Genomic DNA, 25,308 nt, shown 5'->3' with positions numbered 1-25,308 from the left:
CGTCATAAAATCCAGCATCTTTTTTTTTCTTCGCCTTGACTGAACGGCCGTATTGCACTGCACTCTAACATTGTGACCCCTCCCCCACCCGTTCCTCCCTCATGTGTTTCTTTCTTTCTTTATTCTCACTGAAGGTGCAAGGTATACTGTACATATCGTCCCGCATAAGTCCCGGGGGGCTTGTGGGCTCGAGAACAGCTAGAAAGTGACGGACCTTCTAATTAACAGACTGATCAATATAAACAGTTAGGAGAAGAAAACTTCACCACTGGGCAAGGCACAAGCACTAGTACAACAGGTCACTCAAGAAAAGCTCAATTTCTCTGACCGTGGTCAGGGAAAGCACAAGGCAAAGAGTTAAAAACATTACCTACATAATATTTTCGTTGGCTTTTCCCATAATTAGTGATGATTCTGGGCACGAAGAATGGTTCCGGTTTCCTAACGGGCCTCGTGTATAGACGTCTTCTTTTATAATCATTGGGCCAGTAATTCTTTATAACAACTGTTTCCAACAAGATGTATTGCCCCATAAAGGGCTGCTTAAGGTATTCACATCGATAAAATTAAGAAACTTCCACTTTCACTAGATTTACAAAGCGCTGGCAACAAAATGCTATCCTCGTACGTCTCTATGTTCTTTAACCACATTCTCTATAAACCACACACCACCTCCATTCCATTTACCGCACCCGAGACAGCCATCACCACCCACTCGAATCACTCCGCTTTAATCATAAACAATACTTACACAGACCACACTTTAGTTAGATGACATACTTCAAGAACGCGACCGAAGAAGAACGCCACGCGTACATACGCGCAAACTACACGTGCGTTCAAACACATGTACACGCACACACACAGAAGAAAAGAAACTTTGTTGAGCCAGCAGTGAACCACCTTCTACGTGACGCTAGTGTTGAAACAGATGTCGAAACTCCCAGGCACCATTACGGTCTTGTCTACAGCACAAATTTTCGTTGTTACCACTACCTGCCGCATAGCATTAGCGAGTTCTTCTAACCTCCCGAGCAATGATGAAGCGCCCAGTTGGGTTGAGTGCTAATACTGTCCTCGCAACCACGAGTTGCCAGAAAAAAAAAAAAAAAAACGCATGCAAGCCATTGCAACATTCCTTTGCAACTATTCATAGGGTAATTTTTTTTGGCGTGTAATCTAATTCTTGCTATACAACGTAGCGCCTAATTAGCCGGAAGTGTAATTAGCATTTCCTCGCTTTTTTGCTTTTATTTCGTTTTCTTTCCTTGTTTTCGTTTCGTTTCGTTTCGTTTTCGAGTTTTTGTTCTGTCCACGTCACAACGGTTTCGGACAGTCTTGTTCACGAATAATTAAACGAGCGTAGTTGGGATCGTGTTGGCCTCAGCTATCTATGACGATGTTTGTTCTATGTGTGCTATGTTTGTTCGCAATATATGTGATGCTTTCGCATAGCGAACATTTTTATGCGTACATCGTTCCCGCTTTGTGCAAGGGTGTGATCAACCTCCACAATCCTATCAGCCTTGCCGCAGTCTTGGGTCTATGTGCTAACCCTGTGCAGCCCCGTCAATGCCTGCACTCATTCTATCTGTTCTTGACGTCTACCGGTCTGCTTGAACTCCTCTGACATCAGAGCTTTTGGCACGAATGCGGAGATGTGATCTTCATAGCACTACATCTCCGGTGGCCGACCGAATGAACTCCCATCCCCATCAGTTACGACGCATCCGCGTGTGTGATATCTCATTTGCGTGTGTCATGCGTGTGTGTATGCCTCATCTGTTTCATTATCACTCCACTCATATGTTATCCTACGTGCACTGAGGTATGGTACCGCAGTTGTTGCGGCGAAACACCTCATCCCATCGTCATTCATGTAGTAGTAGTAGTAGTAGTAGTTGTTGTTGTTGTTGTTGCACAATCATAAATTGTTAAAGTGCTTTCAGTCAATGATTAGGGTCCAGATTCATGGAGATTGCAAAAGGCGTGAGTTTCTATACCGGTGATTGTGGTGAGATGCGGTTATATTTTATAGGAAAGTACAGTCGACCCCCGTTTATCCGGACGATGCCGTTCCTGGCGAAATCGTCCGGATACCGGGGCATCTGGATAAATGAAACGATCGAATAGAAACGTCTTACAGAGCAAGGTTTAATTAAAACACAGAAATCTCGTCAATGACAGCTGTTACATAGTAGTGTATGCACTCGATTCCTGCAAATGTTTGCTAATTGCATAGAGTTGAGCCACGCTGTTGCGCTGCTCGAAGAATGTCAGTGCGGACGCAAAATGTCAATGTCGAAGCCTTGTTTCTCACTGGCGTCATCGGCACCGTCTTGCTACACATTATCGGAGGCAACAGCAGCAATCACACCGTCATCAGTCATAGCTGCGCACGCGTTATCATCCTTATCAACGTCAACGTAGTCAGAAACCGCAGCATCATCTACGGCAGTCACAGTGAGCCTCTGCATCAGGGATCGCAGCTCACTTAGGGGAATGTCTTCATCGGCCAACGGGCCGTAAGCAGCAGGCCCTCGGGTTGGAGTTATCCCCTCTAGAACCGGACGGTTACTCGAGATATTTCCAAATGACTCGACTGGTCAACGCGACCCAACGCACACAAATAGAAAAGTGGGTCATCGTGCACGGTTGTCTCCCCTACAGAGGAATGTAGGTCCCTAACGTGTGACGGGAATAACCCCAACACAGCGAAAGGGGTGACGAAGCGGGGTCAGTGTCTCCTCTTACTCACGGTAGTCCGGATAACTGAAGCTGGATTACAAGAAGTTTCGACTTTCGTTCCCTGGAATTCTTGTCCGAGTCCGGAAGCTGAAGTCCGGATAAACGAGAACAAAATACATGGAGGAAAATCCGTTCCCGTGCCTTTTGTCCGGATACCGCGGGATCCGGATAAATGAAGTCCGGATAAACGGGGGTCGACTGTATTTGATATACGTGGGTATACAGGATAGATATACGTATAGATTGACCAATGGCTTGGAAATCTATCTGAAATTTCGTATTTTCGTGGCCACTGTGACGACATCTGCCTAGAAAATACGCTGCAAAACCCAAGGACAACCTTGCTCAGCGCAGTCGGTACTAGAATTCGAACCCATCACCTTGGCGTTTTCAGCATGGATGTCTATTTTTTAGGGATGGGTCAACCTAATCCGCGAATCCGCGAATCCTAGGCAGGGATTCGCGGTTCGGGAATCCGAATCCCAGTGCCCAAAACGGCGAATCGAACCTTTCGAATCCACCAACCACGTTTATTTGTTTTCTGTTTTGAATTGGCGCCTCCGGAGTCCGCCGAAAGCCTGATTGGCCGGCGGGTGTGTTCTTGCTTGTTTGTTTACATTGCTCTGGGCTGAAAGAGGGGGGGGGGATTTATTGGCAGAAAAAAATATAAAAAAAAAGAACGGGGAAAGGTCAATCATGCAGCAAGCCGGCTTGCTATTCCCTAAAAAAAAGTAAGAAAAGTTCAGGCATGAACTCTAACATTACAAGTTTAAAAGCAACGTGGTTTCGCTTTTCATATTGTTTCTTAGTTTTATGGAAATAATTCAGACTCTCGAGTTTATGTGTCCCCTGTTGTCGATGAACAACATGTTAAATAAATTACATTTAAGAAGAAATGTATGGCCATGTTTTCTCCCGAAAGTGAACTATTATTTAGTTTGTTTTTGACTAAACAAATATTTTACGTTCTGCTTCAAAACACTTATCAGTAGAATTGTTTTTCCCTGGCTTTTTAAGCTCGCTTTTAAGAAAGGATTCGAAAGATTCGAGATTCGTAAGATTCGTGGATTCGCAGAACCTTCCTTGGATTCGGATCCGGATTCGGATTTGGATAATTCTGGATTCGCCCCATCTCTACTATTTTTCTAGGAATAGCAGGGCAACCTAGTGCACACGGCTCATCTTCCCTGTCGCATATTAATGAGCATCCCTTCTGTACAGTGTGAGACGTAAACCAAAAGGTTTGCGCCACAGGACTATAGATATTTACAAGGTGTAACGTGTAAACAATTTACTGCATATTTAGACCGCTGTTTCGTTGCCTCAACTATACCACCACATACTTACAGTTTGCCTTCCTTTATCAACGGTTACTTTAATATTTTACAAGCTACGCTCCAAACGGCGCAGCACAGGTCGTTGCGACCCTGCTTAACTTAACGACTGAATTTTGAATCATTCCCCAGGAACGAGATTATCACACGCGTTGTTCCCAACGACATAAGGTCTTGAATTCTAAGCAGGTATCGGGTCATGACCTTTACCGGCATCTCCTTCTCCTTGGTGTGCGTTTCCGATAATCCAGTCATAATTATGTGACAGACCTACGTGGTGTGTTTTGTGCCCAGGTGGGAAAAGAATCAAAGCGAGCAGATGACGATGACGCGATCCCCTGGGGAGGTTTTAAAATAGAATCGCAACCGCAATTGTAGTTCTACTCCATTGTTCCCGGCTGCTCTTTCCTCTGTTTTGCTTTTACCGCCCTATTGTTCCATTATGGAACTGCTCTGGATGTGACGCTTTGTTCCAAGTTGAGTGCGGTTTAACGGCTGAATACCACCTTAGCTGCCTCGGTGCACACTCGAAACTGTTTATATGCGCGAGTTGGAAATGGTTTCTATTCAATTCTCTTGATACCGCTTTAGTGTGATTATGCGCGCTTTGCAGAGAATGGGAAGGTGTTTTGTTTAAGGAGGGTTCTGTTCACGGCGTGTGCGGTTTTAGAGTGCGTTTAAAGCGAGGCGCGTATAGTTTTAGATATTTTGTACGCTGTATCAGGTGTCTGTGATTCTCTGATAGGGGAAGGATATGTTTGTATGATACGCGTTGAGCAACGAGGTGCTGTTCTTCGGGAAGCCATGTTCTAATTAAATGCAATAGCTCACCTTTCTCGACACTGTATATAGGATTACGGATTTTATTTTGAAGCTCATCATTATATTTTCATCAAATTACCACATGTTATGGGATAGTGTATCACCTGTCGCGATGAAACGTCCCACTCTTCACCACCACCACCACCACCACCACCACCACCATCGTCATCATCATCATCAAAATGAAGCATTATTGTTGTTCCCCTTAGGGCGTAACCTTTCGTCTTGACTTTATCTTTCAACCTGTACACATTTGCTTTGACAGGGGGTGGGAGGGGGATATGTTTATTATAAAAAAGGGAGGGAAAGGTTAGTCTGCGCTACGGTGGCTTGCTATTCCCTTTGACAGGGATGTCTGCAAACACATTGACAACGAATTTTGAGGCACATTCAGTTTCGCAATTCAATAACAGCTTCTATACTCTGAAGAAAACCACTTTCCGTCTGACCGCAGCTCGCCCCATTCAGCTCAAAGGCAATGCTTCCGCTTGCAGTTGACAGCAGCGTAGTCAGGTAACATGTTTGAATATCCTATTTTTCAGAGTAAAGCAATCGGAGGTTATCAGGCTGGTGCTAGAAATCAGATCCCTGGTAACCAGCAATTCGAAAGGTGGCCGTGCAGAGGACGGGTCAAGTTGTGCGAATGTGGAGTTATCCCGGAATAAATACTAGGAAAATAAACGAAATGTTTGCGTGTGCGTCCGCGGTATCTGCTTTATCTGCACATGAAACATGCAACTATGCATCTATGTTATGTTCTATGTTCTTCTATTCTATGTTCTATTCTTGCTCTATGCTCTATTCTTCTGTTCTACGTTAAATATGCAAATATGTTTCTAACAACCTACAGAAAATAAGGGGAAAAACATGGATACCGAGCCTTGATGTGAATAAAGGATGGCGGAAAATATAGCAAGATAAGCACGTCACACCGCAAGAGCTGTTTCACGTTACCGCGCCATATAGTATGTCCATCGTATCAGTGCGAGATTAAATAGCATACGACAGAAAAAATAAGAGTTCTGTGTGCGCGGCTCGTTTTCTTTTCTTCCCCAAGCTCAGGGACATGTCTCTACATTCAGCGCACCAGCTGTGTTGCCTCATAGCACTTTCTTCAGAAAAAAAGGACTATGTAAAGGAGTCCCTCAGTTAATATTAGTTTTGTCGTTCAGCCTTTTTTTTTGTCCTTTTTATCGGCATTAACCTCCTGTTCAGCTTACCGTTTGTTTACTCATGCTCAACTCATTCGCCACATTGAGCGTGAGTGAGCATGAATGAGCATGCTCATGAATGAGCTTGACCGAGGTACGGACGTGACGCGAAACTGTGAGACTCGTCGCACGACGTGTCGTGCATTTTATCGTTCATGCGTCTCGTGCTATATGGATTATTACGTCATGCACGCATTGTGCTATACGCCAGGGTACCAAGGAAAAAAAATCAACACGTCATACTTTGTGTGTACTCGATCTTCGGTGTTGAGCACTGACGTTAGAATTGCCACAGTCTCGGGCATTCCTATTGGTCCTCAGAAGCACGGGATCTCTCCCGTGGCTGCCCGACTGGGTTTCGCACTCAGTTCCGGTACCTATTTTACACGCGTCCACTACACTTTTCGCCGTGAAACTTATCTATCAATGTAAATAACTCGTTCTCGCGAATGTCCAGCATAACACGCGGTGAACTGTGAACCCCTTTAATAACTACGAACTACTTGTTTATGTGTAACCCCGTTCGAAATCTATCACGAACAACAACAACAACGACAAATTAATCGTGACTATGACATGGGGTGATTCACCACTGGAGAGCAGTACACTACCCCATTACACGCGAAACACTAACTATCACGATCTTGCGTCATAGCAATATGAAGGTGGAACCTTGTACGCTGAGCGCATATATTCATCCAGTATTCATAAACTGCATTACACTCATGGGTGCTTTTGTGGCCGAAATCACGTAATTAATTCGCTTTCTCCGAGACAAGATCCCCTTACGAGCTTCCTTGGCAAACTCCACTGTCGACCCATATTCAGAAATGCACCTAGGGGACCGGAAACGACCGCCAGAGCGGAAATGATCTGGGAACATTGGTCTGAATGTGCGTATTAATAGCGCCCATGGGAAGAACTGTGGAGGGTTATAGAATCGTCCATCTATGTTTGCATAATGCAATGAGGCCACCTACTGGTACATGGAAGAAGTGGAAGCTTGTTGCAGCCTATGGTATGACGCAGTTATCTCTTAAACGAGCTAACTGTTCTCCGCTCGAGGGTTGGAAGAACTCCATGGAATATAGGAGCTGGAGTCAGCGGGACTTCACGACAGCCGAGAGCGACGGTGTCGCGGTAGCTGATGGGAGGGCAGCTGCTTTACTCCCGCGTTCTCCCGCGTCATACAGGGTGCCTTTTTTGGTTTTTTTCGTTACAGATTTTTTTTAAAGAAACTGTACGGGCTATAGACAGATCGGGCTATATATATATATATATATATATATATATAGTATGTTTCACTTTTATCATCTCTGGGCCGGCGGCGGACGTTCTTGGCCATCTGTTGCCGAATTTTTTGCGGGCGATCTGTCGAATGGATTTTTGTTCTGAAAACGGTAACGGTATCAGGTGACGGAAGGGACCAGATGTTCTCATTGGGACGACCTTGTAGCTTTTATAATTAAAAAGTTAATGAACGATTTTTAGGTAATTAGTCATTCGACGGTTGAGCAACAGACGGCCAAGAACGTCCGCCGGCCCAGAGATGATGGAAGTGAAAACAGGGTGTCTATAGCCCTTATTGTTTTTTAAATGAAAAATTTGTATCGAAAACAAAACCACCCTGTATTTATTTCCTGTGGTAATATTACATCGACTGCGCATCCTTCAGATTGTATTTTACGTAGGCTCTTACCAGCGTATCTTATCATCATCGCTTATTACGGTAAGCATAAGGCTGAACCATGCTGGAAGTCAAAGCATAGATAGTTTTAAACTGTATATAGCTTATTTTATATTTATTTTATAGTGTAGTTTAACTCTCTATATACTTTTATTTAAACTGCATATAGTTTTAACTCTAGCAACGACATGGCTGAGTGGATGAAAGCATCTGCTCGTTGCTGGCAGCTCCAAGGTGGTGCTCAAGACTGGGAGGTAAGGGGTTCGAAACCTACCACCGGGTGTGCTGTTTGTGGCTTTCCTTGCGTTTTTCGGCAGACATTTCCACACGGATGTCGGCCCAGGACACACACACACTCTCCGATTCCTTCCTACTGTCCCATGTCCATCTCTGTACGGCGCTCATAGCCGCAGTCGCTCGCGGCGCTAACACAATTTTCGGGGACCAAAACCAGAAGTGTTGCCGACTATTTTTGTTACCAATCTTGCAGACGACAGGAATGACGTCTGCTCGGTCGCTGTCTTCTGCATGAATACATCTCCAAACAGAGTAGCTGCGAAGCTCGATGGCCAACACTATTAGTCCTACACGTGTTACTTCTTCAACTACTGTCACTTTACTTAGAGTGACAGCAAAACGTTTTTCTGCAGACCCTCACCGTTGCAAACGTTACAGCACCGCCTGTTTTATCGTCTTTTGACCATACCTAGGGAAGCTCATAGCTATTAACCGAGCTTGTGAACAAACAACAAAAAGACGTCAGTTCGATAATCCTGGCACTTCGTTGCCACGAAGATGTCGCCAAAGATGTTATTATTCCATTTAAATCCACGCAATACCCCCTCAAGACGATGGGATCTATGCAGTTGTGCGGCGCTTGAACGATGCCATTGATCCCGAGGGATCAAGGATGGGACGAGGAAGTTGCAGCAATAAATTGATGTCGCTGCCTCGTCCCAGAAACGGGGGTCGCATTTCTCCTAATCCTTTCGACGCGAAGGAAGAAGATTAGGATGAAAACGTGCACCGCGGCGGATAGGAAATATCGAGGTCAGAAAGTGTGAGCAAGAAGAAGAAGAGGCGTATATAGACGTGATGACGTTGAGAACTAACCTTGGAGTATGTCATGTTTTGCCGCGGTATCATTATTCGTAGTTGTGATTGACTGGAAATAGAAAATAATATATAAATTATTGGTATTGAAGAAGGAAGTGTAAGTAATTGTGTATGAGAGGGACAGGGAGTCAGGGACGAAGGTGACAACTTGTTCAATTACATACCAGCTCGCTTGCTTACTGTTCCTGTATTCGTATTTGTAGTGGTTACCATTCCGTTGGTTTTAAGCATGTTACTCTATTTGACTAGTAGCGCGGGGCAACCATCACTGAAATTTATGTAATCTTTTTAAAAAGGGGTTTTGAGAATTTGGCCCAAGTTATTCTGAATAAATATTAGAGAACGTTATTTACATCCATATGAACATGCATACCAAGTTTTACAGCAGGTGCAAGAGGGCGCAGAAAAAACCGGCACCGCGAATACCGAAAAGCAACCGACTATGAGATCACGGCAGACATCTCTCTCCGTATCTCGAGTTGCCGCGGGAGAAATCACGTGCCTACGAGGACCAATGAGGACAGCCTGGGCTCTCACTTCTTTGACGTCAGAACACAACGCCTGAAGTGTGTCCAAAGGTATCTCTCACGCCTACCACGACGCGCAGACTTTTTAAAATTTTTTATAATAATTTTTTTCCTCAAAACTTTAGCATGCGCTACAATGTGGGCAATATTGTAACGAGCTTCTCACATCAAAATATCACAACACCTTTAAGTTTGAGAACTCGCAACCCTCAGGAATGTTGTCTCGCAGTCCCGAAGCGCCTTTTCGGCACGTGTGCACAAGTCGCTAAAAGGACAATGACATTGTAATGTCACACTTAACATGGGCTGCTTCGTTATGACGAAAGATATGGGTGCATTCATATAATTAGATAAGTAGTAGTTCTCATCTGGAGTATAGATCCGTAGACCCTGCACTATTTGAACCCATATCCAGGTCATTTTTCATCTTATAAAACTTTTCATCAAAATCTACATTTTCATTACTTGTTTTTCGCACAAATAGCAATCCATCACAGCTTCTCACTTGAGCTCTTTTTGTTCCTCGCGGTCCCAGTGCGTCGCTACTTACAGAACATGTCACACCAACTTATCCCGAACTATTCCCTCCCTATCCTTTCTCGGCACACATAAAGCCTCCCAGACGGCTGAATCTAATCTCCTTCCAGACAGCGCTTATGCCCCGTGTTCCACGTCGGATCTTGCCATCATGTTCCGGGCTTAGGAGGTAACATCCCTATACCTGCTTCACGTATACATTAGCTACTCGCACCCCCATTATCAACTCCCCAGACAAAAGACTCTTCCACGTCAATCAGGAAAACAGACTCGGTGATAATCAATCATTCGTGCTCTTAAAGGGGCACGTCTTCTCATGCCGGATATGGGTCTTTTCTCTTTTTACTGCCAGTAAGATCCGATATGCAACCCCCAACAGCGACCCCTTCCCGCCACCGAAGAATAGGATGACTGGCCAATAAAGGGCTTCCGCTCTGCCGGCAGGAAGTGACGTCGGGAGAGAGTTGCATAGAAAGCGCGCCAGAGTTGAGCAAGTTTTCGGGATAGACGGGAATAAAGGATTGCGGGAGGTCTGGCTAGGGGAGGTTTAACCGCGGAAGGGGAAGGAAGAATGAGGGGGTTAGGAAATGTGGGGGAGGTTTTACGCGTAGTCTATAGGTGAGAGGTAGGGACGTTAAAGAGGCGAATAGGGTGCGGGAAAAATGCGGCTGTAGCGTCGTGTGGTGGGAAAGTGAACTACGTGCGCACATTGTTAGTGAGGTACGCTCTGATAATATATGAGTTTTAAGTGCATCATACGCTATCGCCTTTGCGTACGTAAGGAATAGCATTGGTGGTTCTGCGCACGCGCATAATATCAAGAGAGCCTCGCGCAGTCCGCAGAACCACCACGCTATCCCTTACGTACACAGAGGCGATAGCGTATGATGCACAAAAAGTCACTCTTCGTTGGTAAGGAGACGCGCCGTAACACGATGTGTCAGTTGTCCAACCTTCTTCACAAATTGTTGTAGAGCCCTGTCGATTTGGGCATGGTACACAGACTGTGCATCAATAGTACACTCTAAAATGAGAACTTCACCGCATAGCACGCTGTGCGCCAAACATTGCCACTAGTGATATGGTCATCGCTTTTGATTCGAGGAGAGAGGAAGGCTTGCGCCTCTTTGTGACAATTACCGTATATCCAAATTGCCACAAAAAGGCGTACGCCCCCTCTCTCTCTCCTCGAATTAGAAGCGATAACCCTATCATTGATGCCAATGGTTGGCGCACAGCGTGCTATGCGGTGAAGCTCTGTTTTTAGAGTGTAGGTTCATTGTACACTTAAAAATGAACTTCACGGTATAGCACGCTCCTAGCCAACCATCATCTCGAATGATATCGTTATCTGCCCTGATTTGTTGAGAACGGTAAGCATACTCCTTTTTTGTGACACTTATGCTGTTCATAATTGTCACAAAAGAAAGGCGTACGCCTCCCGTTTCCAACAAATCAGGGCAGATAACGATATCATTCGTGATGATGGTTGGTTAGGAGCCTGCCATGCGGTGAGGTTCGTCTCCAATACTGTATGTAGCACTGTCTTCACTGTGCACTGTTAAAACAGAACTTCACCACATAGCACGCTCCTAGCCAACCATCATTCCGAATGATATCATTCTGTGCATTGACTTGTTGAAAATGAAAGGAGGCGCCTATCTGGGACAGATTATCTTGTCCCAGATAGGTGGCTCCCCCCTGTTTTGAACAAATCATGACACAGAATGATATCATTTGGTATGATGGTTGGCTAGGAGCGTGCTATGTGGTGAAGTTCTGTTTTAACAGTGTGTCATTGTATGCAGCACTGTTCTTTACTGGTTTCAATGTACATGCCATGAGATTAATGTAATAAATTTTCTTTATATATCAATAGCACTGGTATATTTTACGAAATTGCGTACGACACGTTTTATACCACAGTAGCTATGTAATTGAGCCTATGAGCTATGTATTGAGAGTATCTATGTAATGAGCTATGTATTTGAGCCTTCGTGTTTGTGTTTGTTTACGTGTCTTGCGCATCGCTCAGGCTTGCCTATCATGGAATTTATCCACCAGCTAGCCTGCATTTACGCCGTTCTGTAAACAAGCAGCCCTTCTTAATAGTAGCTAAATAAATCAGTAAGCTCTCCTATTTCCATATCTTATCCGTAAAGCATGGTCATCGTTGACTTTATTATCTGGCACTGTAGGGTAACGCAAAATCAAAATTTGCTAAGAGCAGGTTTGCAAACATATCTTCTCAACGATAATGACTTCAAGCAAACTACCGGTCATGAAAAGCATTGAGGAATATAACGTACATGCACTCTCAGAAAAAAGGGCGGAGCAGTTCCACCTTTTAAGAGGTAATAGTTGTCGCATGTGTTGTGCCTAAAAGGTTGCAAAGTTCTACCTGCTACCTACGAATGATAGGGTTGCCACTTCTGATTCGGTTAGCGAGGGTTGCGTACGCCATTTTGTAGCAATTTGGATATATGATAATTACCTTTACCACCTTTTTACCCCCTTTATCAGACGCTATGTTGACCTAGGTGGTAACTATAGAAGTTACCACCTTTTCACACCCTTTTTTCTTAGAGTGTGGGGTACATGCACTAAGGGTAGAAAATCAATGGCGTACGGGCACGACTCGGATTATGTGCCCCAACTGAGGACCACATATTTGTTTAAAAAAGACGAAGCGTGTGTCGTTAGTAATCGTGTATCGTCTTCGCCAGTAGTTTTGATTCTGCCTAATCAATAAGACAAGACTAATAAGGTAATTAGTGAATTGGAAAGTTAAAGAGCTCCGTGAGAAACACCCGATCGAGGTGTTTCTGGCATGATAGGCTTTTTTTTCTTTTTTCGCAAAAATTGAGATATACTACGTGGCAACGCCGCATAATTTGATATCATGATTTTTGTGCATTTCGGGAGCTTTATTTTTAGGGGAAAAAATAAAGGCACACAAAGAATTCCTTTGGAGGAAAGAATTCCTCGAAAGACTTATGACAATCCAAATACTGGCACAAGTTCCGCCATGTTAATACAAGGCAAAGGCTTAACAAAAATATTGCGTACAATGCATACGGACAACCAAATCCGTTGCAAATGGCCTTCTCTAAGCCTGAATAATGCTCGCGTATTTTTGGAAGCTTATTTGCATTCCTGCGATGTCAAACAGTTATTTATTTTTTTAACCGTTACGCATACATACTGCTTCCCGAATTGCATTGTTCACGTGACAGGCGAGAGAAAAGCGTAGCGTTTCTGGCGGCTGTGTGTGTCAGAAAGGGAAAGCAAATCCCTCTTTGTGCTCGAACTGTTTCCGAGGCAAATACAATTTTTGCGTGGACAGCGGAGTGGTTTCGAAATAATTGCGACCAGCGAGCGAAATGCAAAAATCGCGAGTAAGCAAGATTATACAAACGCTCTCGACGTTTGCCGTGGCGGTTGGGTTGTTTGTGCTTCGGGGACATCGTTATACATATCGCTTCAATCTTTTCTGTTCTGGTTACATTGAATTTTTGTATGTTGAAGATTTGTTTCCCTGTTACTTTAGCACGCTTGCGTACAAACAGGCATCGTGCCGCGTTTCATGACATAACTACAAAAATCGAAGACGTGGAAGTGGTTACTACGATGGACGGAGCACTGGAGTGATTTTTTTGGGGGGTTCCATGTTAGCGGCACGAAGCAACTGTGGTCACGAGCAACGTAGCTAGGTGAACAGGTGGAGTGATGGCAACAAGTATTGGGGGACGAGAAGGTAGCGTGAGTCCCGAGCCAACGGGAGAATCATAGGCAGGAGAAACTGTGCCGATATATGTTTTGGCTGGAGTAATACCAAGTGAAAGGGAATCATAAAACTAGTCCCGCTTACTAGTACGCACAAACGCACGTTGTTTTTTTGTGTAAAGTATTCGATCGTGAGACCTAAATGAATCCAGGCGAAAATTTAATTTGGTTAAATGTAAAACCAAGAAAATATAAGGACTCGGTCGCAAATCGCTACTGCAGGAACACTGTTCGGGGGAACAGTTGAGAACAAAGAAATTACAGTCTGAAAATCACAGAGACTGTGTAACAGTGCCTCCGAAAAACAATGTATCCTTGTCAGACAAAATCTTCCCGTTTTAAAACCGCCAAAGCTACCAGAGCAACCAACAAGATAAATCAATTAACCGCCTTACGTGGAACTCTATTCCCTGTTTTCATTATATGTCTATTAACAATATTTAGATCATGGCGTCCCGCCTATTTACCCAAAAGTACTTCTTGCTTGTTCCACGGTGAAGAACGGCGTACGGACGGCAAACTTGGGGGGGCATATGTAGCTGCCACATATATAAATCGTCATTATTACCTCACTTGTGAATGTGCTTCCATCCGCGGGAAGAGATATAGTGACCACGTTCCTATATTTGTCTCCTACTCCAAGTATGCATCCGGGGCAGGCCGCAGAACCGTACGGCTAACAAATTGGCAGTCCTTTCGTGAACTGTGCAAAAAGGACGTGCGCGTGGGAATGACCGCAGGCGAATTTACCGGCCATATTGTGGGCTCTCTGACGTCTTCCACCACGACTGCAAAGATCAGCACTGGCCACGCAGGTACGGATCCGGAGGTGGAGCGTTTGCGTGCCATTCGGAGACGGGCAGAGCGGAAGGCTCGGCGATCCGGCCAACTTGCAGATGCACAAGTCGCGCGTCGTGCGAATGCTCCGGTACAGAAAGCCTTGAAGGCTGTTGACAAAAAAAAAGATGGCGTCAGTTTTGCGCATCTCTGCCTCTGTTTTCAAGCCCTGCGAAGGTCTGACGGATGGCGTGGAGTCTCCGCGAAGCTCCTCCCGCGAGGAACCCCCCTCAGATCTCTGGCACTCTCAGTATCTAGGCCTGAGAAGGAAGTTGCCCACCACTTCTGCAAAATTCTGCCAGCAAGGTCCGAGGCAGCTAAATGTGCAGCCTTTTGGAGCCATGCATTGGAGCTGCAGTATGCTATTAGTCAAGTCCCGTCAGTGTCTGATCCTGACATGGACGCATACCTCACGTTTGCCGAGCTCAAGGCTGCGCTGGCACTCTCCCACAAGAAGTCGTCGCTGGGTCCAGACAAGGTCACCTATATGGCGCTCCGCAATTTGGACGATGCATCCCTTTTGGCGCTCTTAGAGGTTTATAACACGTCATGGAGGGATGGGCAGGTCCCTGCTGCGTGCAAGGAGGCACGTGTAGTCCCCATCCTGAAACCGGGGAAACGACCCTCTGATCTGGCGTCTTTCCGACCCGTGAGCCTCACCAGCTGCTTAGGCAAGGTCCTTGAACGTATGATACTGCACAGGCTTGAGTGGTGGCTGGAGCGAAGATCTGTTTTTCCTCAGGAAATGGCGGGTTTCCGCAGACACCGTAACTCTATGGATTCGGAGCTCGATTTAGTCTCTTCGGTCGAAGAAGCGAAGGCGCGAAGAAAATAACGATGACTGTCTTCCTGGACATCAAACGGGCGTACGACTCTGTAAGCCATCCTTGTGTTATTCATGGGTTGTTGCAGGCCCAGGTGCCTCATAGGGCGCTGACGTGGCTCTCCGACTTCCTCCGTCAACAGAAGATTTTCGTCACTACAGGCGAGGGGGACACGGAAAAGATCACTGTGCCACAGGGAGTTCATCAGGGAAGTGTGCTTATCCCCCTGTTATTCAACATTGTCTTGATGGGCCTCAAGGGGTGCCTTCCTCGGAGGGTGCATCTGTCCATCTATGCTGATGATATTTGCATCTGGACGGTTGGCAAGTCCGGCCCTGCAATTCAGCGTCGGCTCCAGAGCTCACTTGATGCCATACATGCCTACTTCCTGAACGCAGGGATGGACATATCCACTGCGAATAGTGCTACCCTTCCATTTACCCGGAAAGAGATGCGCCGGTCCCAAGCACACATCGGGGGATCCCCGTTAAGGCAGGTCAGGCACCACAGGTTCCTCGGTGTTGTGTTGGACCGCAACCTGTAATGGGCAAGACACATTGACTATCTCACTTCAAAGGCCCAACGTTGGGGAAATGTGATACGTCACTTTGCCGGCTTGCGCTGGGGATGTACTGAGCGGGACCTTCTTGCACCCCACAAAGCGCTGCTTCGTGGCACAGTAGTCTACAGCCTTCCTGTGTTGCACGGACTATCACGGACGTCCGAACACAAGCTCCGTTGCGTCTTGGCGCGCAGCTTGCGGACCTGTCTTGGCGTTCCGCGTTGCGTTGAGACGAGGATGGTGGTAGCCGAAGCCAGGAAACTCCCAACTGGCGTCCTCCGCAAGAGAGAAACTTTCCGCCACTGTTTGCGATTGCGCGCTCACCATCACCGTCACCCACTGCTACAGAAGCTTCGTATGCGGAACCGCAGCAAAATCGCGCAGTGTGCGCAAGAACTAACGGACCATATACCTGCCTTCACTGTTGACCCAACCGCTTCTTCAGTAGCACCATGGACACTGCCGAAACCATCCATCTCGTCTCACATCCCGGGGATCAAGGGGCCGAAGAGCCAAACCCCTGCTCCAGTCCTCAAGCAGGCTACTCTGGAGTGGATGGACGCGGCATACGGAAACCAAACCGCCATATATACGGACGGTTCCTCCACTACTGGTGGCTCATCTGCGGCATTTGTAATTCCAGAGGAGCCAATTTCACGTGGGTTCCGCCTATCGCACCTCACCTCAGCCACCTCTGCGGAGTTGTATGCCATTCTGCTATTCCTGAAGTCTATTTTGGATCACCACCCTCGCCTCTGGGTGGTTTACACAGATTCGCGGGCAGCGCTGCAGTGCATAGACAACATGGACATCCGTGGCTCCTTGGCTCCGGTGGTAGTGAACATCCTGAGGACGCTCAAGGTTTTAGAAGACAGGGGCCACCGGCTCACCCTCCAATGGGTCCCTAGCCACATTGGAATAAGAGGCAATGAAGTAGCGGATCGGGCAGCTGCTGCGGCTCACCATCGCCGCTCAGCAGTCCCCATCATACTTTCGAATGGGGATAGGCGCTCCCTCTTGTCCGCGTTGACGTCGCCTTGGGCCCATCAGGAATGGTGTCATGACATCACCCGGTGGTCGCTTCTGTATGCTGTTGACCCAACGCTTTTATTTGAAATGCCAGGCGGTTTCCCTCGCCTCTTTACGTCTCTCGTGCGTCGTTTACGACTTAGCGTCACATTCACCCCTGCACTCCGGTATAGGCTGGGCCACAGCAACATGGCGCTGTGTACAGCTTGTGGTTTCCCGGCAACAATCCGACACATTCTCGAAGACTGCGGCCAGTACGTACGCGAGCGACGGGCCTTTAAATGTCAACTTGAAATGCTGGATCAGAGGCCATTCAACATCTGCAAAGTTTTCGGCCCATGGAGTAACCCTGGACATCAGTGCCGTGCACTTGGCGCTTTTCTTTCCTTTCTGAGGGCCACCGGCCTCCTTCACGAACTGTAGGGATTTCCTTCCCTCGTCATCCTTTCATGTGAACCTTTTTTTGGAATGGGGTAGGGTTCTGCACTTAACGCAGGGAAACATCCCACATCATCATCATCATCCATTCATCTATGTTGTTGTTGTTCCATCCGCGATTTGAAGCAGAGGTTAACAAAGTATACTTGTTTTAAACTTCTTTCTAAAAATTACCGCATGTTTGATTTTAGTGTGTTTCGTTGTTGTATTGATTTGTATTGAAATTTTGTACCTGTAATGTGTCTCTGCCACGTCATTCAGTTCAGTTATTCACGGGATTCAGTCCCTTCTATAGAGGCACAAGAATAAACAAATAAATAAATAAAAGTCGTTTTTATATTTTAACGAGGTTTTCCGTGAAAGGAGAAGAAAGCCTCTGAGCTTTTCAGAATGCGGCGATTTTCGCACATTTTCTTTTCTGGCGGTTTTTCTTATCGCGAATACTCATTGTAAGGATGGCTTTCTCGCAAGTACAGTACATCTGTGGCAGAGCACGCTTTACAGGCGCCGATACGCAACGCACGGAGATGCGTGTCAGGGAGCGACGCAATGCTTAAGCCTCTGTACGCAGAAGCAACGACGGAAGAAGATCAATGAACAGGCGGTTTGTTTGGTTATTGTGCACCACCATAGATTTGTGCGACTGTCACGGGGGAAGAGGGGGGGGGGGGCGACGTTTCACGAATACTTGAGTCCAAAACGGTTCGGTTTTCGTTTGCGTAATGTCTGCGGAAGCTCGCAGCGCGATAGTGGTTGATTTTAGACACTATCCTATCTCTGCACGAAAAAGATTGGTAAAATATTACAAAAGCAAGCCACGTGAAGCATAACCGGGAAGGATAATAGCTTCGCTTTCTGACACGCTGTCAGAACGAGACGACGAAGTTTTCCTGAATAGAAAGTTGCGTTCTGTTTTGTAACGCAATCGTGACTTCATACTGCGTTCCGATTTCTGTTTATGGCTTCACCATTGTAATTGAATGGCAGACACCAGCGGACGAAAATAGTCTCTTTTTATGATGACAAAAAGCAAAATGAAAGGCGAAACAATAGCAGATTGAATGTGCAGAGCGAATGTATGATTCACTACAAGTATACCGGGTGCTTCACATAACAGACCTAAACATTCCCTTAGAAGTCGTCCCAGGACGCACATTCCCCGAGACCGTTAGTCGTGACGTCGCCCTCCTCTCTGAGGTCGACAATGGCGAGCTCTTTCATTAGCACCGCCACCACCTAACACGTTAGGTGAAACGCCTTGCATAGTAGAATATAGCGAATTTTAGCGTGCGAAATTGGAGTCAACTAGTAATCTTCACAGATGAAAACTGGGTTTTCATCTGTACAGCAACTTTATGATCTTCACAGACAACTTTACTGTCTGCATATGTAAAGCATACTAGCTAGTAGGAGGCGCACGAAGCCATGCTATTTCATGTTTCTAAACCGTTACTGACGTGCTTTCAATTCGGTAATAGTAGTATTAGAACACGATTGCCTTGAAGCTTACATTTTTTTCTTCTTTGTTAATTCTATCTTACAAGTCTCAGAATCCCATAGCGTTCATTCGGTTTTTGTGAACTGCCTGCAGTGAGGACATCGTTGAAATTGAAGAAAATGTCAACTTACCGTTGCTACAGCAGCAAATTCCCAAGAGAGTCGCTGCATAGAGATGCATGACGATCCACTTCAACACAACCGCCATCGCCATCAACCCACGATGATCGTCTTCTGCTATTTGTACACAGGCACAGATGTTTCACAGCACAACACCCTTGTCATTGCTTTCTATGCAACTTGTAACGTAGCTGTCTTAAGAAATTACACGTCATCCCGAAGCATTTACGGGTTACCACGCACGGTGACCTAACGCGACCTCGTAGACACCCTTTTATTCACGTGACACTTCCATACAGTTTTGTTCCTTACCGTTCGCTCATGTTTTGTTACTCGGGATTTTGGAAAATATTCTGTATGGAACTAGAGTTGTTGATTTAGTACGATTGACTGTCTCGAACACAAGTTTTCTCTTGCATGTTTAACCTTGCGCAGTATTAAAAAAAGCAAAACTCCCCGCAGGCGGTAGCTCAATACGAAACTAGAGTCTGTAAAAACAAAACCGTGTCTGCTTTCCTTGTCGTCTGCTACGCTCTGTCAAAACAAAACTCGCATCTGCGGAAGCCGATCTACCACCGCGTCGTCTGCTGCGCTTTCCGACACGATGTGAAAGCAAGTCGAGCTTGAAAAGCACAGAATAGTGCGCCCCTTACCAGAATCTTGCCAAAGCTAGAGATTTCTGTCAAGAAACACGCTCGGCCGATATTCCTCTGAGATCATTTGACAGCGCAGCCGGAAGGAGTATCTGCAGAGGCAGCCAGTCACGCATATAAGGAACTTCTGAAATCTGTGAGCGTTGCACAAGGGTTGTATATTTTTACGAAAGAAGAAAGAAAGGACCCTTCTGCATCAAGAGCTTCCGCGACTTGTTCCAAAACTGTCAGATTTTCGTTCCTAGATCGAAACTGGAAATGATTCTTTGAAAAGAAAGTTTTCTCGATAAGGAAGCGCTAGTTGTAGCGATGGCGGCGTCTTGTGCGCTGCTGTGACGTTTGTTAAATGCGACACTTTTGCGTTTAGAATCCGAATCTAAGTGGCGGTTGTCATCTTCGATGTAGCCGGTCGATGGTTTTTCCGAAGGCGTTGCGTGCTATTCTTCGCGAAGTGCAGCGTTTATTTGGGAATGTCCGCAGTTGAATATGACGTTTTCATCTGCGCCGTGTTTTCAGTGAGAGATTCGCCGATGTCAATATTTAATTAGTTTGCGCTAGCTGCAAGACTTCACAACAACGCTGCAAGCGACATCAGATATCGTTATAGAGAATGTGATATTTCGTTTCTAATATACTTGCGTGCTAGAAGACGGTATCTGGAGTTAGTGAAAACATGACATTCTCTCCAACCTCTCACGATCACGGAACTGAACTCCTTTCAAAATAAGAGTTTCAAGGTATGTCTACTGGGGTGACAAACAGCGATAGCGATTGAAAAACAAATGTCGCGCCTTTAGCTTTGATTTCGCACTGTATTATAACATCTCGCGGCACAGAAACACAACACCTATAACGCACAGATTTCGTAGCACATCCACAAAGTCGTCCTTGAAGATCGTCCGTCGTATCCGTGAGGGACCAGCCAGTACGCTTGTACAGTCACGTGGTCAATGCCACTGTTCCTATTTTGCATGCATAAAACTTGACCAGAATCCAATGCTGCAGTCCGCTCCGTCCACTGTCACCCACGCACTTTCAGGTGTAACGTTTCCGGAAGCTGAATCCTTATAAAACTCTCGGACTACCCGGGAACCGTGAAGCAATATCGGACAGTTGCTTCACTTGTCAGGAGAACGTTCGAAACAGTACTGCAAATCACTCAAGTAAGGATGGGATGTCATTAGTCCGGAGTGGAAACAGGCACACGGAAACAGGCACAGTCCATCAGGACACCATGTTTCCTCCACTAGTGCAACACACCGACTGAACCTTCGCGTGAAACGTTCTCTCAGTTTTCCTCAGATAGGGGTATCGTCTGCGCAGGCGCGAACCCGTGGTCGGGAAACCACGTGCTCGATGAGAAAGGCGACGCATTATTATTTTTTGTCTTCTCCTCGTCCGGATGAGGGGCACATGCGCGAGCCTTTTTCGCGTGACGTAGCAGTCACGCGGTGGGAAGCGCGCGCTGAAGAGGCTTCGAGATGAAATATTTTCGCAGGGGTCTGGTTGCTTTCTGAGGGTTAATGGAAATGGTAGATGGCCGTGTGCAACTTTCTTTTTTCTTTTCCTTCTAGAGTCATACGCTGTGGCCAGGCAACATATTAAAAAGTGAAACGGATTGAAATGAACAAGGAAGAGAGTCAGTAATGATGTGTCAGACGGAGTCATTGACGTGTCTTTTTCTCTCCTTTTCACGACCCACGTGTGCCTTGATGCAATCAACACTGCGGTCCCAGAAAACGTGTCATTGAATTCTAATAATAACAATAATAATAATTATAATAATAAAACCACACCACCTAGAATCATGCGGTCAACGGCATTTGTTCTTACTAAGTTTTTGCCACCTCCTGTTGCGAATCTCGTGTAACGTAGGTTTAACTATGTAAATTTTTGCAAACTGATGTCAGAAATTTGCAAAGTCGACTATTTTCCTTTTACCACACCATTTTTTACCACACTTTTTTTTTCAGACCAATGTGAAGAATTGACAGGGATATTCAGGAGCTATCCCACCAGAAAAAAATATCCGAACATCATGCTGAGCACCCAGGGGGTAACGCGCGATGAATTTTTCAGTGCAATCGTTGTCAGGCCGACGTAAGGAGGTTGGAAACCCAGTCCACACCGGCATCGCAGAAAGAGGTAACACAGGCATGGCTTGTCGCGTCCGGCTTTCGCTGGGATCATGCTTTCCCTATCTCAATTTCAGGAACTGTCACCTGTTCTACTATCACTGGGTTGGGCTGGGTTTGGACCTCCTTTCGTCGGACTCACAGCGATTGCTCTCAAAGTGCTCTCTCTGCCGTTGGGCGTGATGGTCCGGTGCTCCGAAAAGCATGATGTTCGGCATTTTTTCCGATGGAATAGCTCATGAATATCACTGTCAATTATCATGAATTTCAGTGAATTCGGCACGCTCTTCATATTGGTGGGGTACAAAAGTGACATTTACTTGACAAATTTCCGAGTTCAGTTCGCGAATACTATTTACATGATGAAACTTGATACGTGAAACGATACATGAAATTCACGTCAGGAGGTGGCAAAATCCTAGTAAGAAGAAATATCGTTGACCGCATGATTCTAGGTAGCGTAGTTTCTTTTAATTATAATTTAATGACACGTTTTCTCGTACAGCCTGTATAAAGCATTTTATAAAACCAGAGAAAATAACGAGGACACAGAACTCAGTTCTACGTGATCTAGAGATGTACCAGAGTGTGGATTAGGTCTTTCTCTGCACGTGTCGTCTGCTGCCATTGTTTTTTTTTTTCTATTTCAGACTCGTTATAATTATTTCAATACCACGTAGGCGGTGGCGGTTGTGCTTCTGAAAGAGGTCACCGTTGTCGGCCTCACAGAGATGAGGAACGTCATGACTAACGCTCTGCGGAAATGTGCGTCCTGGGTCGACTTCTAAGCGAACTGTGCCGACATATGTCCGAACGTGTCCGAGGAAAACCCAGGAAAAACCTCACACAGCACAGCCGGCAACGGGATTCGCACCCGGGTGCCTCCCAGGTTCGAACCCCGGGAGGTACCCGGATTCGAACGACGTAGGCGGAAACACAACAACAACAAGGCGGCCTTCACGTGCGTATATGCTATCCGCGACATATGCAGTGTGCACACCGAGACATATTTGTCCGCATGCAGATAAACATACAGGGTGTCCAAGAAAACGTGTCACTGAGCTATACAGGGTGTCCCGGAAAACGTGTCATTGAATTATAATAAAAAAACTACGCCACCTAGAATAATACGGTCAACGGCATTTGTTCTTATTAAGTTTTTGCCACCTCCTAATGTGAATGTCATGTACTCCAAGTTTAATTATGTAAATATTTGCGAACTGAACTCGGAAATTTGCCAAGTAAATGTCACTTTTTTACCTTACCAATATGAAGAGCGTGCCGAATTCACTCAAATTCATGGTAATTCACAGTGATATTCACGAGCTATCCCATCGGAAAAAATAGCCGAATATCATGCTTTTCGGAGCACCGGACCGTAGCGCGCGATGACTTTTTGAGCGCAGTCGCTCTCAGTGCGACGAAAGGAGGTTCCGAAGCCAGCCCACAGAGTGATAGTAGAAAAAGTAACAGTTCCTAAAATTAGGAGAGGGAAAGCATTATCCCAGCGAAAGTCGGACGTGATAAGCCGTACCTGTTTTATCACTTTCTGCGATGTCAGGGAGGGCTGGGTTTCCAACCTCCTTTCGTCGGACTGATAAAGATTGCGCTGAAAAATTCATTGTGCGCTATGCTGCGCGACCTCCGTAGAGCATGATGTTCGGCTATTTTTTCCGATTGGATAGCTTCTGAATATTCCTGTCAATTATCATTAATTTGACTAAATTAGACACGCTCTTCACGTTGGTGGGGTAAAAAACTGACCTTTACTGGGCAAATTTCCGACTTAAGCTCGCAAAAAATTACATAATTAAACGTACGTTACACGACATTCATATGAGGAGGTGGCAAAAACCCAGTAAGAACAAATGGCATTGACAGCATGACTCTAGGTGGTGTAGTTTTTTTATATTATAATTCAATGACACGTTTTCTGGGACACCCTGTATATATATATAGATATGATATATATGATAGATAGATAGATACTCATTGAACGAAGCGACAGCACCAGAGGACACGTGCTTCGCCGTGTTTGCGGCTCGTCGGCCCTGGGTAGCTGCGCATCGTTCGGGATTGGCAAACCAGGGGTCACTCAGCGAGCGATATACACCTGGGAGGATGACTGAGCACTCCTCAATGCCACAGTGCAAGCCAGTGAATTATAAAGAGGGGGGAAAAGCCATTAAAAAATAAGTAAATGATGCTAGACGTGTTTGAAATTCAAACTTACAGATTAGAATGGCTTCTATGGCTGCACGTAGAGAAACAGATACTCATTGAACGATGCGACAGCACCAGAGGACACGTGTTTCGCCGAGTTTGCGGCTCGTCGGCCCTGGGTAGCTGCGCATCGTTCGGGATTGGCAAACCAGGGGTCACTCAGCGAGCGATATACACCTGGGAGGGTGACTGAGCACTCCTCAATGCCACAGTGCAAGCCAGTGAATTATAAAGAGAGGGAAAAGCCATTAAAAAAATAAGTAAATGATGCTAGACGTGTTTGAAATTCAAACTTACAGATCAGAATGGCTTCTATGGCTGCACGTAGAGAAACAGATACTCATTGAACGATGCGACAGCACCAGAGGACACGTGTTTCGCCGTGTTTGGTGCCCCGAGCAGCATGACGTTCGGCTGTTTTTTCCGATGGGATAGCTCCTCAATATCCCCGTCAATTATCGTGAATTTGAGTAAATTCGGCATGCTCTTCACAGAGGTGGGTAAAAAAAAATACATTTACTTGGAAAATATCCCAGTTCGGTTCGCAAAAATTTACATAAAAACCTTACGTTAGATGACATTCACATCAGGAGGTGGAAAAGACCTAGTAAAAACAAAAACCGTTGACCGCGTGATTCTAGGTGGCGTAGTTTTTTATTGTAATTCAATAACACGTTTTCGGGGACACCCTGTATATTACATGCACGTACGACTTGTACGGTATTCGAATATATCATAAATATGACTCCTATTCTGTCCGTACAAATACGACACTTTACGTGCACATGCGCATAAATATATTTTACATATACCACATGTACCTCGATTGCACGTCAATATGGTACCCGCACACAGAGGCACATTAGGACAAGTAGTCGTCCCGACGCCCAGAAGCCAAATCGTCATGAAAAACGAGGGGAAAGCAAAATTCTTTTTTTGACGTTCATAACGAAACAGGATGAACTAAAAGAACACACATTTTCTTGTTGTTTCAACGACGCACGCGCAATCGTTCGCAACCAAATGCGCCCGACATGCATCAAATGCATCATTCTTATCGCTGCGACCCCGTTTCCTTTCCAGCGTCCAATCTTTCCTTCATCGATAATTTATTGTAACCCCCCACCCATCGTATACAAAACGCAGTTCCGGGGCGCCGAACAATCCCGGCAGCGGACACTTTCCGGACTCGCGAAATTCGATCGGATATACGTCGAGCGTC

The 25,308-nt window shown here is 45.8% G+C and overlaps 1 protein-coding gene across 2 annotated transcripts in view; it reads right to left on the bottom strand.

The window, feature by feature from the left end:
* Positions 1 to 20,977, bottom strand: part of LOC135394115 (cell adhesion molecule DSCAM-like) — a 166,958-nt gene extending 145,981 nt beyond the window's left edge. For both annotated transcript variants that reach the window (XM_064624632.1, XM_064624633.1), the window contains exon 1: positions 19,088 to 20,977. In XM_064624632.1, coding sequence (XP_064480702.1) covers positions 19,088 to 19,169 — 82 coding nt within the window. In that variant the 5' untranslated portion in view covers positions 19,170 to 20,977. The remainder of the gene's footprint in view (positions 1 to 19,087) is intronic.
* Positions 20,978 to 25,308: the final 4,331 nt, after the last annotated feature.

The sequence above is a fragment of the Ornithodoros turicata genome, chromosome 5 (assembly GCF_037126465.1).
Source record: "Ornithodoros turicata isolate Travis chromosome 5, ASM3712646v1, whole genome shotgun sequence".
Lineage (NCBI taxonomy): Eukaryota > Metazoa > Arthropoda > Arachnida > Ixodida > Argasidae > Ornithodoros > Ornithodoros turicata.
The sequence above is the reverse complement of the archived record's forward strand: the minus strand, read 5'-3'. Positions and strand labels throughout refer to the sequence as shown.